The sequence below is a fragment of the Somniosus microcephalus genome, chromosome 12 (genome assembly GCF_052327205.1).
Source record: "Somniosus microcephalus isolate GS21.2 chromosome 12, FLI_Smic_1.0, whole genome shotgun sequence".
NCBI lineage: Eukaryota > Metazoa > Chordata > Chondrichthyes > Squaliformes > Somniosidae > Somniosus > Somniosus microcephalus.
Window position 1 is genome coordinate 75,591,572 of NC_140998.1, and position 20,151 is coordinate 75,611,722.

At 40.4% G+C, this 20,151-nt stretch overlaps 1 protein-coding gene across 4 annotated transcripts in view; it reads right to left on the reverse strand.

Moving 5' to 3' along the window:
* Positions 1-20,151, reverse strand: part of nin (ninein (GSK3B interacting protein)) — a 138,087-nt gene that overhangs the window by 39,474 nt on the left and 78,462 nt on the right. For all 4 annotated transcript variants that reach the window (XM_086003159.1, XM_086003158.1, XM_086003160.1 and 1 more), the window contains exons 6-13: positions 19,497-19,687; positions 10,767-10,901; positions 8,679-8,846; positions 8,371-8,507; positions 7,355-7,495; positions 5,821-5,995; positions 4,556-4,666; positions 2,675-2,764 (exon numbers count right to left, since the gene is read on the reverse strand). In XM_086003159.1, the coding sequence (XP_085859285.1) occupies positions 2,675-2,764; positions 4,556-4,666; positions 5,821-5,995; positions 7,355-7,495; positions 8,371-8,507; positions 8,679-8,846; positions 10,767-10,901; positions 19,497-19,687 (1,148 nt within the window). The remainder of the gene's footprint in view (positions 1-2,674; positions 2,765-4,555; positions 4,667-5,820; positions 5,996-7,354; positions 7,496-8,370; positions 8,508-8,678; positions 8,847-10,766; positions 10,902-19,496; positions 19,688-20,151) is intronic.

Below are 20,151 nucleotides of genomic sequence, written 5' to 3' on the forward strand. Positions count from 1 at the left end.
AAGTATATGGACTAATTTGCCCTTCTTGAAGGAAACTGACACATATCTGTCTTCTTCTACCCCCGATGCTTGGCTCAAATGGTAGCACTGTTGTCTCCAAGTCAGTAGGTTGTGGGTTCAAGGCCCACTCCAGGACATAATCTAGGTTGATACTTTAATGCAGTACTGAGGGAGTGCTGCATCGTTGGAGATATAGCCCTTTGGATGAGATGATAAACCAAGGCCCAATATGCTGCTCCGGTGGTTCAGCTAGATGTAGAAAGATCCCATGACATTATTCGAAGAAAGGCAGGAAGTTCTCCCAGAGTCCGCAAATCTTCCTGCCTTAACCACCACCAGAAAAACACATTAACTAGTCATTCATCTCATTGCTGTTTTTATGATCTTGTTGAACAAATTGTGAACAAATTGCTGTATTTGCTTAAATTACAATATTCATTGCAATTCAAAGTAATTCAATGTATGCAAAGTGCTTTGAGACATTTCTGAGAAATAATAAGGAGTTATATATATGCAAGTATTTCATTTTCTTCACCCACCCATGACCCATCTAAGATTGAGACTAATTATGTGGGTTTATCTGGCTGGGAACCTTCATCCTGACACTCCACAATGAGGCTGTTTAGTACCCCACCATTTTGTTGACCGAAAGGCTATCGCAGGGAAACCCCTAATCATCAAAGCAGGATGTCCTCCTAATGCCAACACTACTGTTAACCATCTTCAGAAAGCCCTCCCCCAAGTCCCACCCTGAGTTCCTTCCAGAAATATTCTCCTTTATTCCTTCCCTCAGCCTCAGCACTATGCAAATTTTCATCTTTGGTCATTTCAATCTTCAACTCAGCTTCCCTCGTCCTCTGCCCTCTGAACTCATCAGTCTCCTGTCCTCTCTAAAACTCTCCATTCAAATAAACTCTTCAACCTATATTCATGGCCACCCCATTGACCTTGATATCTCCCTTGGCCCCTCTACTCCAGTGATTTCTATCACTGACAAGGCTATCTGGAAAAACTCGATCCCAAATAACTTGCAACCGCACTCAAACTCCCAACTGTCTAGCCTGAGTTGTCAACCTGGCAGATAAATACGACGGCAGCGCAAATGTTGAGGGTTGTAATTTACTCTATGGCACACGCGAGATGCAGGCTGACATGACAATGGGGCGAGTGCATGGGGTGATATCAGGGTCTGTAAAATGACTCTTGCAGCTGCTTAAGGTGTTTGCACAATTACATCCTCTGGCTCCTCACATTCATCAGATGTCCTCTAGCTGCTCATCAGAAAGTTCTCGCTCCAGCTGCTCCATGTGGATGCCTCTTTGAATTGTGAGGTTATAGAGAATGTGGCTGACCAGTATTATCCAGGATACTTTGGCTTGGTTGTACTGGAGGGCACCCAATGGCCTGTTGAGGCACTGGAATCTCTGCTTTCATATGCCTATGATGTCCTCAATTGATCTGATGGAGGCATGCACATGTTTGTATCAGTGTTCCACTGCTGTCTGAGTATTCTGTAGAGAGGTCATGAGCCAAAGCTACAGGTCACAGGATCCAATCCTTAACTTGCTGGGTGGGTATCAGCAAATAATGGATGCACAGTGAACTACCGTAGCATGAAAGCTTTATGCCTATTGCCAGGGAAGTGGGGCATTTACCTGCAGCATCCAGTGCAGATGGTCACACACAAACTGTACAATGATGAAATAGAAGCCCTTGTAGTTGATGTATGGGGCACCCCCTGTTTGCAGGAGCACATAAGGCAGATGCATGTCATTAAGAACACCCAGGACTTTTGGAAATCCTGTCATTTGGAAAAATCCACGGGCTCTCTATTGTTGAAAACCAGAAGTTAATTATTTTGCATTTTGCGGCAAAACCTCATTGTTACAACTTCACTGCCCAGACAAAGTAATTTTCCGCAAATAATAGAATGATAGAATGGTTACAGCACAGGAGGCCATTCAGCCCATTGAGCCCATGCCAGCTCTCTGTAAGAGCACTTCAGCTAGTCCCACTCCCCCGCCCTTTCCCTGTAGCCCTGCAAATTTGTTTCCTTCAGGTACTTATCTAACTCCCCTTTGAAAGCCTCGATTGAGTCTGCCTCCACCACCTTTTCAGGCAGCGCATTCCAGGTCCTAATCACTCGTTGCATAAAAAAGTTTTTCCTCATGTCGCCTTTGGTTCTTTTGCCAATCACCTTAAATCTGTGTCCTCTGGTTCTCGACCCTTCCACCAATGGGAACAGTTTTTTTCTATCTACTCTGTCTAGACCCCTCAATGTTTCATCATACTCAATGGTGAGTGTTTAGTCAGTGCAAGGTGTACAAAAGAATTTAAAAATAAAAATAAATGTTCTTTCCAGAAACATGTACAGTACATGGTTTGAAAGCATTCACCCTGACCATCACTGATAATTTCTAACTGGAGCTGAAGTGACTGATCTTTGCCAGAATAAATCACTGAAAGCAATTTGAATCACAAAATTGTGAGAAAGTTAAGCTTAAAAAGTGATGGTAAAGAAACAATGGAACAAATCCACAGATGTGGAGGTTGGTCTATGGCACATAATCAGCCCACCCATCTGTTTAGATCATTTTGGCTGAGTTTGTTACTTAAAAATGTACCCAAGTCCTGCTTTCTACATTACATTAAGTGTGATCCCTAGTTTACTTACCCTACATTGCTGCTCGAATTCCTTTCTCATCTGTGTAAATTTTTCCTCGTGCAAGAAGAACTCAGCACTGGTTGGATCAAGGTCTCCAAACTGTTGACAATAGATGAGAATAAATTATTTCCAGTACTTACAATTTTGTTTTGAATCTATCCATTTATATGTGTGTGCAGTGGATCTAGTCAGCAGTTTTCATTGACCCATGTGTTATATAATACATTATTAAAAAAATATTAAAACTGTAAGCACAACAGGACCAGCAAATCTACTTCAAAAACGAAACATTTTTCCTATTGATCTGAATGATTAGGACATTTAGAAAATCATAATATAGTCAAGCAGAGTCAGTATGGTTTTATGAAAGGGAAATCATGTTTGACAAATTTGCTGGAGTTCTTTGAGGATGTAATGAGCAGGGTGGATAAAGAGGAACCAGTAGATGTAGTGTATTTGGATTTCCAGAAGGCATTCGATAAGGGGCCACATAAAAGGTTACTGCACAAGATAAGAGCTCACGGGGTTTGGGGTAATATATTAGCATGGATAGAGGATTGGTAAACGGACAGAAAACAGAGAGTCGGGATAAATGGGTCATTTTCAGGTTGGCAAACTGTAACTAGTGGGGTGCCACAGGGATCAGTGCTGGGGCCTCAACTATTTAAAATCTATATTAATGACTTGGATGAAGGGACCGAGTGTAATGTAACCAAATTTGCTGATGATACAAAGATAGGTGGGAAAGCAAATTGTGTGGAGGACGCAAAGAATCTCCAAAGGGATATAGATAGGCTAAGTGAGTGGGCAAAAATCTGGCAGATGGAGTATAATGTGGGAAAATGCGAGGTTATCCACTTTGATAAGAAAAATAAAAAAGCAAATTATTATTTAAATGGGGAGAGATTACAAAATGCTGAGGTACAGAGGGATCTGGGGGTCCTTGTACATGAATCACAAAAAGTTAGCATGCAGGTACAGCAAGTAATTAGGAAGGCAAATGGAATGTTGGCCTTTATTGCAAAGGGAATGGAGTATAAAAGTAGGGAAGTCATGTTACAACTGTACAGGGCATTGGTGAGACCACACCTGGAGTACTGCGTACAGTTTTGGTTTCCTTATTTAAGGAAGGATATACTTGCATTGGAGGCAGTTCAGAGAAGGTTCACGAGGTTGATTCCGGAGATGAAGGGGTTGTCTTATGAAGAAAAGTTGAGCAGGTTGGGCCTATACACATTGGAGTTTAGAAGAATGAGAGGGGATCTTATTGAAACATATAAGATTCTGAAGGGGCTTGACAGGGTCGATGCAGGGAGGATGTTTCCCCTCGTGGGGGAATCTAGAACTAGGGGGCATAGTTTCAGAATAAGGGGGCACCCATTTAAAATGGAAATGAAGAGGAATTTCTTCTCGCAGAGGGTTGTGAATCTTTGGAATTCCTTTCCCCAGGGAGCTGTGGAGGTTGGGTCACTGAATATATTTAAGGTGGAGAGAGACAGATTTTTGAATGGTAAGGGAGTCAAGGGTTATAGGGAGCGGCAGGGAAGTGGAGTTGAGACAATGATCTTATTGAATGGCGGAGTAGGCTCGAGGGGCCAAATAACCTACTCTTGCTCCTACGTCTTATGTTCTTATGTTCTATATTACCGTAGTCTCAACAAATTTCCATTTTTGTTGAATATATTCGCACAACTATTATAAATTAAAATCTTCAATGCAAGTTCCATTTAATTATGTTGTCCAGAGAAAAGTTAACCTATTTATTCACAAAAGACAAATATTTCCCCTCCCAAAAAACAAAATTTTAAATGAAGGTTATAGTAATCACAACCTTCTGGTATCTCACTATATGTAAGCGTGAGCCAAGCCCTGGTAAATCACATGCATTACCTTCTCTTTCAAAACAGTGTCCAAATTATTTTGTAGCTTCTTTGCTAGGCTCTCAAACTCAAACAGCTTCTCTGAATTTTCTAAAAGTTCTTTTTCCAGCCGACTGTTTTCCTTTAAGACATGAAAAGACGTTTGAACAATCTCAGACAGTGCAGAATTTGTTGAGGTTTAAGTGCAATTTTGGAAAGGACATCTTAGTAAAACTGGGAATAATATAAAACAAGAGACAGAATTAGCATTGTGCAAGATATTCAGCATTCCCATTCGCACTTTGAAAAGTGAAGTAGAAACAAGGTTAAGGTGGCAAAAGTGAGATTCTTCTTTTGGAGAGTTAACTACTGTATCTCTGATTTATGTGCATAGGAAATATTAAATTAACTTTAAAGCAGAGGTACTTCATGACGTAATAAAACTCACTATGCACTTGGTTTGAGCATAAAGCAAGGCTTTAATCAACTTATTTCAGAACATGGAAGTCTAGTTGTATCCACTAGCTCCCTTGTCTTTAAAATGTTCTGGCAAGCTGGGGCCAACGCCCGAGTATTTATACTTCTTGGACGGCGCCACCAGCTGGCCGTCCAGTGTTATATCATAGGTAGTTTCTCGATGATGAGATTTATGACATTTCATATTCCAATCATGTTGATGTTCGGATACGTGTGGTGCTTTAAAATGTTTGCATACAAAATATTTATCATTGTGTCGCTGGCCTAGACATGCACATGCAAATATTTACACTTTTTCCACTCCTAGTGACAAATCAGCTGATTTGCCACTACAAGGGATCATGACCAGCTCTTCCTTCCTTAAGCAGAGCTCCAGCAGAATTGAGAGTGGGTGGCTTCACATTCACACAGGCCCCAGTACAGAGGAGGGTGAGGAATAGCATTTGGACGAAGTGTGTACAATTCTAAATTTACTGCCAACAACTGCGCTTTGCATTATTTGCTGTACATCAACTGAGTGTAGGAAGACCACACCCCAGGCCAGCAGTGTTCACACATGTTTCACAAGCAGTAAAGATGTGCAGTAAGGAATCTATTGTATGCATATGAAGAAAGAGTAAACCATGTGTAATCAACGTTTCTCAGTATTTCATCATAATTCCAGTTCAAACAGTAATGCTCAGCTATTTATTTCAGCTGAAAGGGAGTTCTTTGGCATATGGCCTGAAGCTCTGAAATATGAATCTAGCCATTCTAAACAGTATCTCTTTCTTGGTGAATAGCCACATAGGAATTATAAATGAAAAAGGGAATTTTCACCTTCAAAGACAGTGCAAGTCGGTCCCTGAGGTATCCATCCTCTGCTTTCACTTTCTCGATCTCTTTCTCAAGTTCTGTTCTTTGTTTATTGGCCTGTTGGAAAATCTGGTCTTTTTCTTTGGTTAGGTCTGCCTTCAACGCAGCAAGACGGTTCCTGTATTCTTGCTCCAGCTTGCTGAACAACAAAGAACACAACAGTATGAACAATGGCACTCTGCTTATCTGCTGGGTTAGTTTTAGTGTAGGTGCTTTAGAACAGCAGAACATTTTCAGGCAACTTGTAAATAGATCAGAGTTACACAGCTCAGAGAACTAATATTTACTGGTCAGTTAACAAGAGGAAAAAGTGGGATTTTAAGATTTACCATTACATTTTCAAGTATATGGTAAACTCATCAGAAAATTAAGTTTCTTTTCATTCCAAACTTTTTAACTGGCTAGGCATGAAGCTTTGCACCAAATCAAAAGTGGCACATTTTAAAAACAGACTTACTCCATATTTATGTTTTACATCTCCCCACAATACCACCTGCCACTGCATTATCCACTTCAATGATCTCTGTAGTTAGTGGTTTTCTCCCTGGTTCCCATCATTGCCACAATAAGAATCTTTTCAACAAGATTCTGTTAAGTGCTGCTCCAATCAGATTTTTCGTTTCCTCGCTCCCACAGATATATAAAAAAAGACAGGGATCATTCTGTAGCAGTGCAGAACATCACCTGGTGACTCATCTGATAAGTCGCAGTTCGAACCAATGGGGGCAGGTATTATATTTTTGGGGATTTTTACAGAACTGCCTTCTCATTCAAAGGTCTAACAGTGGTTTCTCTAAATGAACTTGGCCTCTATAACACAGAAATAGGATTTTGTTCTGTAATCTGCCTTTGCAGAAACACACTAACAGAGCAGACATTTTGTCTAGAACTTCCCCTTACGTTGCATTACGGAGTTCTGTCATCTTGGATTCATTTTACTGGATTTAACACAGTCTTCTGTTGTGCTATAGGAATACTTCAGACTGGCTCATCTTAAACACAAACTAGATTTTACAGACTACCATAACTGATATATTTATTTATAATAGTTAATACATAATCGTTTGGAGTAACTGTAATTACTCCAAACCATGGGGCTCACATAACACCATAAACCTGTTGCATTGCAAGTTGAATGATATGCTATGTTAGAAGGACAAGATTGTTATACCATGTAATGCTCAATGTATTATCCTACTGCTGTCTTTAAACCAGCCTATCCCTTCAAAGTTACAGTCTAATTGCTAACCAAGATGGAGGAAAAGGACACCTTCTGCTCATACTTTACTTATGTCAGGCACAAAGAGGTGAATGACAGTAACCTGGAGTGACTCTCCCTGTGGTCTCCCCTCTCCACTTGCAAGGAAGTTCCCAGCCACCCTAATAACATAATTCTGACTGACTCATAACAAATGTAAAAAATTATCACTAAATCTTTGAGGGGGAAAAATCTATCAAGACCCTTGTGCACATGCCAGTCACAAAAGATGTCAAGTACCGGAGATTGCATTCATTGAGATGTTCTATCGCAGCATGGCGATCATCCACTTCAGAGGCCATCAGATTTTTCAACTTTTCTGCTTTTTCTAAGTCCATTCGGAGTTTTTCTTTTTCTCTTAAAACCTGATCAACTCGCTCCCTAAAAGAAGAGATTGCTTTTAATGGCAGTCAGTTTATCACAATGTACTCAAACTCAAACTATAGAAGTTTGATACAAGAATAATTTTACAGAAATTAGTAATAATTTCAAGGATTTAATGGGGTCTTCTGTATGTAGTTTATTTCATTTTTTATAATTAAAAGGGAAGTAGATTTTACGGAGTTGTTCTGTGATCCCTCAGTGTTACAAAGGGATATATCTGTACACGTATTGTTGCACTTTGTTAGCATGTTGCACTGCTTGTTTATAGGGAGACTGGAAGCAGACATTTTGTCTAGAACTTCTCCTTATGTTGCATTATGGAGTTCTGCTCCAATGATTTCACAAATGGGGAGTGCTGCCCTCATCCACTGTTCCTATTTACAATGTCACTGGAGGGAAACATCGTGTTGTCGTACAAGGCCATGTCCAAAGATTACAGAGAATGGTACGGAAACTCACTTTCTAACTTTGAGAATGATATCTTAAAGTACTTTTAAAAATAAATTGATATCCCTAACTATTGCAACACAAAATATCATTGTTAACCTTAAGCTGACTGGCTTCTTTCTCCCCCATTTCCAAACTACTGCATAAATACTAACTTATAAACCGCATTACCACTGGATACAAATCGCTCCCTCAAAAGAAATTCCACTGAATGGAAAATTAAAATAAAGGAATTAATATTATGTATTGTGCTCACCTTTAGTGAGTTTTAGACGCTGGCTCAGCTAAAAGCACAATGACACCAATACAATCAGTATCCATCGAGCAGCACATGAACTAGGAAATGTGCAGACATATGTGAAAGAAATCTGCAAGAATTCTTTAGTTCTCTCATTTTAACTAAAAAAAGGAAACAATTGACTTACATTAAATGTCTAATCTCATTTTTGAAGCTGGCCAGAACAGCTTGGTGGATTCCATTCTTTGTTATCAGGAGCTCGTTCTCCAAAGCCAGGGTAAGTTCTGTCAGATTGACCTTCCCATACAGGCCAAAATCCAAGGTCTGAAAGCAGTAATCATTTATGTTAACCATCATGTAGAATTGTTCAAGCATAATAAAAGACACATCACACTCACATTTGAGATCTTTGTTTGCAGCGATTGAAATAAAACGGAAGCGAGTGAGTACATGTAAGCAAATATTTCACACAAAGACTTTAATCAGTTGCCATACCTTTAGAATTTCAAGGCCATTTTCAATTCCTTCATCTTGCCAGGTATCCAAGATCTGATCTGATGAGGTGTAACCTGTCCCATCATCCAAACATGAAAACAGACGAAGACCAATAGTACTAGTCATGGCAGATAGGGTAGCAGTGCGCCGTCCACTTTCATCAAATGGCTAACATATGAACAGAGGAAGAAAAATATAATGACATTGCGTTCTTATTTGAACTTGTGAATTTAGCGACAAAGCACATCTGCCTAGCTTTCCTAGTACCAAGGCTAATTATTCCTCACTAAATCCTAGATTTGGACATATTGAATTACATTGATCCACTGGCATCTCTGAAGTAAATTTTTGCTAGGCTACAGCCCTGTCGTGTATGCCAAAGAATGCTGGGGGCTCCAGCATTCCAAAGTGTGCTGGAAACCCCCTACATTGAGTCCGAACCCCCACAAAGGAGCAGAAATATAAGACCCATCATCTGCCCCTCTTACCACGGAGATCACTGTAGAAACAAGCAAGGAAGTGAAGGTGTAGACCCCCAACTGCCGCCCACCACCCTCACCACGTAAGACAAATTTCCAGATCTGGGGAGTGGGGGCAAATGATAAAGCTCATCCCATCCACTGCTAAGAATTTTCATGTCTGAATGAAGCAAATGTTTAGCTCCATAATTCCTCTCTTCCCCTCCCACTGACAGGAATTTCAGTGACAGGGGAGGAAAGGTTGAGCTCACCATAACCCCCATCCTCACACTGAGGAGAGGAGGGAGAAAAATCAAAGTTTAGCCCATCAAACCCTCTCACTCATCCACGAGTGTCATTTCCTGTTAGCTCACTCGTTCCCCACCAACCCCACAAAGATTATCAGGGCCTGGGAGAGGGAGGGTTTAGCTCACCTGATCTCCCCCCTCCATGAGAAAAAAGTTGGGGCCAAGGTTTAGGGAAGGATAGTTCACTGCCCCCTTCCCCCAATGCTTCTCCATGCTTAGATAGTTTCCCTGCCCTTGCTCTCCATCTCCCTTCTCGCATCTCCCTCTTCCCCTCCCCACCCTCCTCCTTCTTAATCCCCCACTTCTCTGTTCAATCCATGGGCTCACTACAAATGATCTAGATATTTGAGCAGGTACAGGTGCACTCACACTCTGAGCTACAAGATGCAAGGGGCTTGCCTTCGGGAGTAGTCGGAGATGCTGAACCCGGGAAAAATTGGTAAAATGAAAACCCAAAAATGTAACGGGTTGAGAAAGTGAGAAAAGAAAAAAAAAATGCAAAAGAATTAAATTGCTAGTGCAGTGATCAATAGGTCCATACACTGAAGTTGAATGTGAGATTTCTCTCTCACTATTCCCACAGATTAAACTCCTGGAATCTACCCTGTGTCTCTAGTGGAGGCGAAGAGTGAGTGAAGGTGCTTCCATGAAGAGAAGGGAGAGCAAAACCTGAGGCTGAAGCTCCCCTGATGTCTCGATGATTAAACACACCATCTGATGTGGTACCCAGCAATAGAAACCAAGAAATGCTCAGGTTCTATCAAGTTAAATAATGTCACGCACAATAACAATGGAAACAGTTATTTGTGGGCCTGGAAGATGGGTGGGAAATCAACGGCCTTGCTCCCTGTTGGAAAATGCACTCTGGATGAGGACCGGGACCAACTAGGCTATGATCCCCAACAGGAAAATTACCTGCCATTTGGATGAAGTACAAATAGGCTGCAAGTGACCCTGAAGAAAAGTGGTGTAAAAAAGCACAATTGTACTTTTAGTCACCATTTGTTGAACTTCTGAATGATTCATATAGAATCATTGGTAACATTAAAATTGAAGTGAAAGGGGAAGAGTTGGTCATACATAACATTCAGCATTCCCTGCACTTTAGGTCAAAATAAGCCAACCAAAATTCCCCATAAATTATAGAAATTCCTGAAATTACTATCAATGAACTCAAATACTGAAAAAGTGTAGAATGACAAGGGAATCTTCTTCTGGCATTTTCAAAGTTTTAAAAAAATGTACCAGCTGGAAAGTCCCTGCAACAGAATACATTTAGTGAAACCACTGCAATACCATCTAATTGTTTGAGGCTCAATTACCTGCTGGGAATGATGCCTCTTTAATTGCCTGTAAGGAGTGGACGAAGGTGTTGATTTTTTAAAGATGCCGTATAGGAAATCTTCAAGACGCATTAATCCATCTTGATCTAGTTTTTGAAATATGTCATCCAGAATCTATAATATAGAAACAAGTGTTCAGAAACTCAATGCAACAAAATGTCGACATTAGTACTACAGTGCTAACAAACTTCTGTTAAGTATTTGAAAACTATGGAGAGTTTTCAAAGCATATATCCTATGTCTAATTTCTAATTTATTATGTTAAGTCACAAATACACAATATCCAGGAGTACTGTTTGCAGATATTATATGATCCCATTTTATAGTTTAACCCAATAAAATTCTGAATTTTCTCAGATCATCAAAATGACCATGAATCTGAGGGCTGGATTTTTGCCAACGGGGAGCTTTTGGAGACGGGACTCCCACTTGTCGGGTTTCAGTCCCGCCTCCATCGACTTCTGGCTAACCCACGCTATTTTCCCTTGATTGACCTCGTTAAGCCCGCCCAGCGGGCTTAGCAGGCCAATTAAGGGAAAGCCGGTTACAGAGAATGTCAGCGTATGACGTTTCATCTGTCAAAACATCGTTTGACAGCTCTGTGAAGCTGTCAAACACTGACATTCTATGTTGTTTGATGAGTTCTTGTATTCAAGACTCATCAAACCTCTTGTGAGCAGAAATTAGATGGCTGTTGCATTGGAGAATGCAGCAGCCATCTGTCATCTCTGCCGGTGAGATGCGGGTCTCTCCGCATTCCCAACTGTTGAAGCCTGCAGGAAGAAACAAAGGTGAGTAAACATTTTCTATCACTTTCCACTCACCTCACATACTTACCTCTCCACACTTGTACCCATCACTTACCTTCACAGCACACTTTTGCACCCCTCCAACACCCACAGACCCACTGCTCGCCTCGGTGACCCTGGCGGGGTTCGCAGCCTTCGGGAAGCCCGCACTTGTGTGGGTAAAATGGGGATAATTGTCTTATCTGCCTGCTAACTACGTGTTAACAGGTAGTTAAGTGGCTGTAATCCCCTTCCCGCCTCCAGGAGACGGGATCCAGCGCGGGTCGGCTACCCGCCTCCCGGGAAGATGGCACGGAGGCGGGATGTGCACCTGCCCCCAGATTCTGCCATTTTCCCGGCAGTCCCGCCTCCCCAGGGCTGGCAAGATCGCACCCTGAATGATTTCAGCAGTTTATGTACATTTATTCTTTGCAGTTCTCACCAATTACAGCCAACTTTTCTGATGTGATTATTCGCCTGTTCTTATGGTGGGTCCATTAATCTTTGGGGCCCTTGCATTCGATTTTGGGAGTAGATATTGTTATAAATCTCATCATCATCAAGAAACTACTCATGAAATAATGCTAGATGGCCAGCTGGTGGCGCCATCCAAGGAGTATAAATACTCGGGCGTGGGCCCAGCTTGCCAGGGACATTTTGTAAGACAAGGAGCTAGTGAAGTACAACGAGACCTCCATGTTCTGAAACAAGTTGATTAAAGCCTTGCTTTATGCTCAAACCAAGTGCATAGTGAGTTTTATTACGTCAGATATTCTTAATGCTGGCACAATGGTGAAGCATGTTCGGACTTCAGGGCATTGTGTCGCAGTAGCAAGATGAAGGTTCATCCCAGTAACTCTCAAACACTGAATTGCTACTTAGCCTGTGCCATTAGCAGGGGCACAGAATAGAGTCTATGCAAAATCCCAACAGAAGGGTAAGGGGAGGGGGTCATCCCTTAAAGGCCTGATGTACCACCAGGAGCTGGTTTAAGAGCAGTACTGGCAGATCTGAACATTAATCTCTGCCTGGGGAATTATTTGTGGGCTGAAGAGTCTTAAAAGAGAGGGAGTTTTTTTTTTAAAAAAGGTAAAGGATCATTAATATAGGAAGTAGGAAGCCTGTGGAAATTATGACCTAGACTTTGATTTAAACAATATTCTAACTTAATTATCTTAAAGACAAAATGCGCTGTTTTATTATTTTTGTTGCGCTCGTATGTGCTGAAGCAGCATTGAACATTTTACTTCCATTTGCACAAAAGTAACATGAAAATGAAACTAGGCATCACATTTAGTGCTGAAGACATGTGCTGGAATCAATCTCATGCAATAGTAAATATAGGGCCAATCCCATGGACTGTATTTTTTCAAAACAAAATAGTATGAAAAGTAGAATCTATGTTGGAATCTAATCCATAGAAAAGGCAGGAGTCCTTTAAGAAACAAAATAGTCACATAATGTTGCAATACATGCCTGCTCCAAAATAATTGTGCAATGATATTCAGAGGAGGCCACTTGTTAATAGAAGCAGCTAAAATGTGGAGCATGTTTCTGATTAGTTTCCATATTAACCACTAGGGGGAGCCAACATTTCTACAATGAAAAGAACATTACAAATGCAAACATTTTAAATTAAATCATCACTTGGTTTGGTGAATGTGCAGGCTCTGTTGACACTATTCTTTGTTTAACTATCCCTGTTTGAATATCTTACAGGTGAATCAATTTAAACTACAAGTTGTGAAGAAATTGTTCAGGAGAAATCTACCTAATGCATTAGGTTTGGGAATCAAATGAGTGTTAAAAAGTCTCAACAATAATTTGCTTTTATCGACTTTTTGGAAATTTAGCTATTCGATATGCCGATATGTTATGCTGACTCCAAAATAAGTTGATTTTGAGGAGGCACGCTTTCTCCAAGATTCTAATGGAATACTAGGACCACATTTTTTAACCTTTTATTCTCTTTTATGCACCCTCTGAATGGAAACGAATGTGTAGTAGTACAATACTGTCTACTTTGCTCCATTTTACAATTTCAGACATTCTAGTTTCACTGTGATCCCCATAAACTGACCTCGTCTCCTAAATTCGGAACGTGTATCTTTTTCAATTGCATGACCAGAGGATGACCTTATTTGCAGTAATCTGGGTACGGAGTTAAAAGTAGTCTCATGTTACAAGCACACCCTCTTGGAATAAGCAATTATTACACAACCTGGCAGCTCACGATCCCGCACAATCTGGTCCTTCAATCACACGGAGTTAGAATTTCTTCAGACTAAAGCAGTTAATGGGGCAGAAACTGGGATGCGTGCGCTCAATATCAATCTGCACAGGCACTGGTCCAACTACTAAATTCATGCAGCACTTTCTTTGGTGCCCCAGACAGATGTTTAAACAGACGTTAGGCTCCTTAAATATGTAAATTACGGGCCTAACACTGGTTGAAGGACTCCATCGAGAAATTAGTCCATGATGACTCATACCTTTTAAAAAAAGGTAAAGGATCATTAATATAGGAAGTAGGAAGCCTGTGGAAATTATGACCTAGACTTTGATTTAAACAATATTCTAACTTAATTATCTTAATTAGCATTAAGAGATTGCGTTGAGTACCTATGGATAATTCTGGGCAAACAGATGATGCTCAATGATATGACATTTCAAAATAAACCACAATCACAATTTGAATATATGCCAGGTTTTCTTAAACCCCCAGGTTTCTAGACAGTCATATGGATAAACCAGTCACTCATTCAGGATGCAATAAACTGTGCTGTATATGTCAAATCACATCAGTAATTCAAAGCAGCAGCCATGTGGACTTTATTTTAAACTGACATAAGCAAATCAACACATTTGCAACAGTGTGAATAAGGGGAAGATCCAGCTAGTCAACAATGCACTTCATTACCCAATGTTATTTGCCAAAAGGGAAGGAATAGAACCAGACTTTCCAGTCCTCTATCTTCCTTAAAAAAGAGCCTATTATTGAATAGGAAATTTCACCTAATTGAAGATGGCCTTGTGAAGTTGTTCTGAAATATTTTTGGGCCAGGTCCCACCAAAGCATTCTCATTGCCTCTCGCACCTGTTATTGGCAAGTCTGGTCATGCACAATCTGCATGTCTCCCTCACATATTCAATGCTTTGTGTTTATCACTGTCAAAGCAGAAAAATCTATCTTGTACAGGTAAAGTGATGCATATAGAATACCCTCAAACATTCTTATTCATCAGATAAATACAAATGAGGAAGGTTATGTGGCCCATATATCCAGACTCTTCAGTCCTCCCATCGTGGCATTTAATGGTTTCTTAAGTGACTCCAGAGTTGTTGCATCCATTACTCCTCCTGAAAGTCCATTCGTATGTGTTGATCCCTCCTGGTGTAAAGATCTTCCTGATATTAGTCTTCAATTTACCTTTTATTAATTTGAACTTACGTACCCATCTTTTACAGATTAGTTTGACATAATTTTCTGGATCTACCTTTTCCATATCACTTACTTCTATAAAGGTCACTTGTCAGTCAACTTTTTTCAAGGTTGAAAAGCCCAGGTTTCTCCAATCTTTCCACAGTCCCCTGGAGTTAGGGATCAGCCTTATAGATCTTCTCTGCCTCCATGGGCTTCAATGTTTCCCTTGTGTCATGGTGATAAGAATTGAATTTAGTACTCGAGGTATGTTCTAACCTGAGTAGTATGCAGTTTAAGTACAACTTTCTCAGATTTGTACTCTACTCTACTGTTTCTGCTATATATTTCAGCATTCTATTTGCTTTGTTAATTTGTCAGACATGGTGTGTGTCAAGCCTACTAAGACATCTAGATCTGTTTCAACTTCCAGCCTAGTTCTTTCGACATCATTCACAGAGCACTTATTTCACCCACTGTTTCTTCCCTTATGCGGTATTTTATATTGTCTGTATTAAATTTCGCCTTCCATTGTTCTATCCATTTACATATTTTGTTCAATTCATTGTAGTTCCCAAGCTGTTACCTCAGAATTCAACTGCCCCTCCGAGTTTAGTATCATCTGCAAATTTTACCAGTTTACATTCAGTTTTTGAATCTGAGTCGTCAATATAAATTAGAAACAGTAGGAGTCCTAACACCAATCCCTGCAGCATCCCACTGAGCAGTTACCACCCCAACATAACTCCTCGAACAAGAACCTGCTACTTTCCACCCTTCACCCGATTTCTAATCTATTGAGCTTAACAAGCAACCTTTAGTAAGGAAGTTTGCCAAATTTTTTTTATATAAGTTTAGGAACACCAAGTTGTAGGGCTTTAGACTTCAGACATTATTTCTTCAAGGAGGTTGGTCAGGCAGGATATTCCCTTTCTGAATCTATGAAGATTGCCATATGACTAAGTTATTATATAGGTAATCCTCAGGTTTAGTAGTCATAAGTGATACCCGCCCTGCTGTATGCCTCAGAGACATGGACTATGTACAGCAGGCACCTCAAAGCACTGGAGAGGTACCACCAACGCTGCCTCCGCAAGATCCTGCAAATCCATTGGCAGGATAGGCGCACCAACGTCAGTGTTCTTGCTCAGGCCAACATCCCCAGCATCGAAGCTTTGGCCACGCTCCATCAGCTCCGATGGACGGGTCACATTGTCCGCATGCCCGATACGAGACTCCCAAAACAAGCGCTCTACTCGGAGCTCTGGCACGGCAAGAGAGCCCCAGGTGGGCAGAGGAAACGCTTCAAGGACACCCTCAAAGCCTCCTTGAAAAAGTGTAACATCCCCACCGACACCTGGGAATCCCTGGCCCAAGACCACACAAAGTGGAGGAGAAGCATCCGGGAAGGCGCCGAACACCTCGAGTCTCTTCGCCGGGAGCAAGCGGAAGCCAAGCGCAGGCAGCGCAAGGAGCGCCCGTCAACCCAAGCACCCCACCCACCCGCCCCTTCAACCACCGTCTGCCCCACCTGTGACAGAGACTATAGGTCCTGCATTGGACTCATCAGTCACCTGCAAACTAATTTTTAATGTGGAAGCAAGTCATCCTCGGTTCCGAGGGACTGCCTAAGAAGAAGTCATAATTCTAAGCATATAAAGGCGGTAGATCCACCAACATCTGTATGGCTAAACTCATTTAAACTGTGCAATCTGTTTTACTACAATCACATTCTGAGCTTTCCAACTGCTGAGTACCGTGATCCAAAGGTTGCAATGCTTTTTTGTGTACAGTCCCAGAGTGTCAACAAGCTATTCGATCAGAGGGAGGGATCTCACCTAATCCCGATCTTATCCTCAGCTGACATCTAAATATGCAAACTTGCGGCCAGGTTACTGGATAGCAATTGCTTATTTTTTTCTTTTTTTTCTTTCCCTCTTAGCACAGGGGAAGTTGAGGCCAAAAACAGAAAAAAAAATCACAACTACCACCCCCACTGAGATCAGCTGACCGACCCCAGGAAATTCTAGGTTTGTTTAGCTCAGTTTCACATTGCCCGGTACATTTACCCATGGTTTTATAATGCCTTTTCGATCAATTTTCCAAGCTGATTGTCAAAGTACAGCATATTAGCATGTTCTATTCAATTTAGTACAGTACATTCTCATTTACAACTCTATGGGTGATATATATACACAGTAAAAAACAGACACGTGCTTTGAATTTTGAGATTTTGATGGCATCACTCAGCCCCAGATGGTTTCTTAATCAAGAACCTTGAAGTTTGCTTTTGATCTCAATGATACTGAAGGCAAATTTCAAAGGCTCATTTCAACATTAAAAATACTTAAATTAAAGCAAGATAACTATGTGTTACATCGCTCCATAACCCATTCCAAAAATGCGTTTCTGTGCACAGGGTACACAAAGGACTGAAAAGATTTGACCGTATTATATGATGCATCACTTTTCAAATTTCTTTTGAAGATTGAACTTGGAACGTTTTCAAATAAGACACACTTGCTCATGCAATTTCAAAGTGTCAAATCTGTATATCCTACCTAAAAAAGCAAAATGAATTCAAAGTTTTATTTAAAACCTCCAAATCTACCCTTTAATCTTACAGCTTTTGCATCACTGCAACTGACAATGCTCCACTGGAAACAATTAGAAGATACACTGAAAAATTCCTCATCTAAACACACAGCAGGAGGGATATTAAATTCAGGCAATGCATTGCTACAGCACACAGAAAAAGACCTCGGGCAGATCACAGATATATTCTGGCATGATGGGTTATTAAAGCTACATTAAAGCTAGGTCTCAGTTCATTTTACAAAGAAATCCTTTTTTATTGTCAACTGACATTCTGCAATTCGTCAGAATCAGGATAAACCCACATTTGATCCAAGCACACGGAAATTCAATGAATCATTACAATGAATTAGAACTCCTGATTCAAGCATGATCCTCATCAGCACACAGTATTTCTTGGTAAATTAGCTGTACAGTTATCAAGATCCAACTGAATCCGAGTACAATTTTACTTCAGAGAGATTTAAAATATGACAGAAAAAATATAAATTTCACAAATAACACAATAAAGTGTGATACAAATATACCAGTTTTTACTGCTGTTTGATTTCAATGCAGCATCTGTAATAATTAAAGACTTCAAGCTGGTTGGTATGAGACATTAAAAATATAGTTTGTCTTTCAAAATCAACTGGTAGAAATGTAAAATATTAAAATCTAACGGTTTCCTGTTCTCCAGTGAGGGGCTGGTATCCTTTTAGATTTTACTTATGTATCAAGGGGAGCTAAAGTTATAACTTTTATATGATCTTTTTAACTTATGACCATACATCTATAATCTATCTATCTTCTATCTATATATATATAAACGAGTCGTTCTGTCTGTCTGTCTATCTGTCTGTCTGTCCTCGGGTGTGCGTCTGTCCGGCTATGTGCTCGAAAGTTATAGAGCGTACCTACGCGCGCGTTACCTCCGAAGAAAGCTTACGCTTCCGGGACGGTCGTAAGCATATTTACTTTTCGGTCGGACGAAAATTGTTCGCGCCTTATGCAAAAAACCTTCAAAATTAAACTCATTATCTGCTACTTAGCATTGATTGACTGACGTCAAGGTTCGACCAATCCTGTGCCGTCACGATTGACCAATCCTACAGTACAATCCCCTGATCGTTGGCCAATCGGTGTGTGTGTGTGGGCGGGACGAATCGTTTTCATCTCAGGGATCTGGCAGCCATTGTTTCACTGCCATTACTTCAGCTTCCAGCTCAAACTACTCTGCTCATCCAGCTTTGAAAAAGTTAGTATCTCTTTTAAAAATAACATAAGATTTACCAAAAACGTTTTATAAGTACTTTCACTTTCATCTTTCAAGGTATTAAAAGGTAGAAATGTTGCCCGGCAGCAGATTGAGAGAGGGACACAGACAGGGCCCAAAAGCCTGGGACTCGATTTAAAATGTTGCCCGGCAGCAGATTCACAGAGGGACACAGAGAGGCCCCAAAGCCTCGCACTCGATTTAAACCGCCCGGCCCAAAACAGCCCTGGCAAAGCCGGGCTCCCCCAGCTAGTACATTATAAATTAAACTCAGTTTTGTAACCAATTACATTTGAAATTAAGAAAATGCATTAAATGTGCTACATCAAAATGTCAGTGTTGCCTCACACTGCAGTACATATTATCTCAGTCACACCATCAGAGATGTGCCAAGCAATGGACACACCTTTGGGAGAAAATTAAAATATATTTAAAAAAATTCAGAGAAATCAGAAATGATCCATAACTTATCAGTTGATTACCTGCTTGGTGAGGAAAAGGTGCACAGCACACCTTCGGGAAATGAAACTTAAATTATTGTTTCATTTTCCATTTAAAACAGAGAACTTTATATCTTGGATAAACATTAACAAAATTATCCTGAGAAGTACACAACTTAAAAAAAGTCCTTTCAACTCAGACAACCTCACCTCTGCATCTACATTCTGAAGCCCACACTGATCACAAATGGAAATCAGCTCTTTGCTGCTCAGGTAACTGTCTTTGGTGACTCCAAGCTCTTCGGAAACTGCTTGAAGTCGTTCTTCAATCCACTTGGGGTCAGCGCCAAACACACTCTGGGAACTGTTCAAATCATCTGGGTTCCAAAATCTCAACTGACCTGGAAAACATATATATCACTTTTATAATGCCTTATTACAGAATGGAAGGATCAATGAGTATAGATGCATTAATAAGCAACCAAAAGGGTGCTTTTAGAACAAACTGACATTAACAGGGATGCACTTCAGGGCACAGGTTTGAGCATCTATACGTATGTATGATAACTACCACATTTCCATACACCTGTAAATATGTTTAATATTCCATTCCAGCATATATGTTTATTTTTTACTTGACAATCCTATTTACTGTTTTCAACTGCACAACAACACAATAACTACCATGAGGCAAGGGAAATTTCAGAAAAATCAAACTTTGGGAAAGTAAGTTAGTTAGTTTACTGTATTACTCCTTCCTACACGATTCACACTCTAGAAAGCCTATAGAATATCAATATGAAGAAGCTTCAAAACAATGTCTAAACAACAAAATGTGCTATCACTTTCGACTTAAGCATTCTAG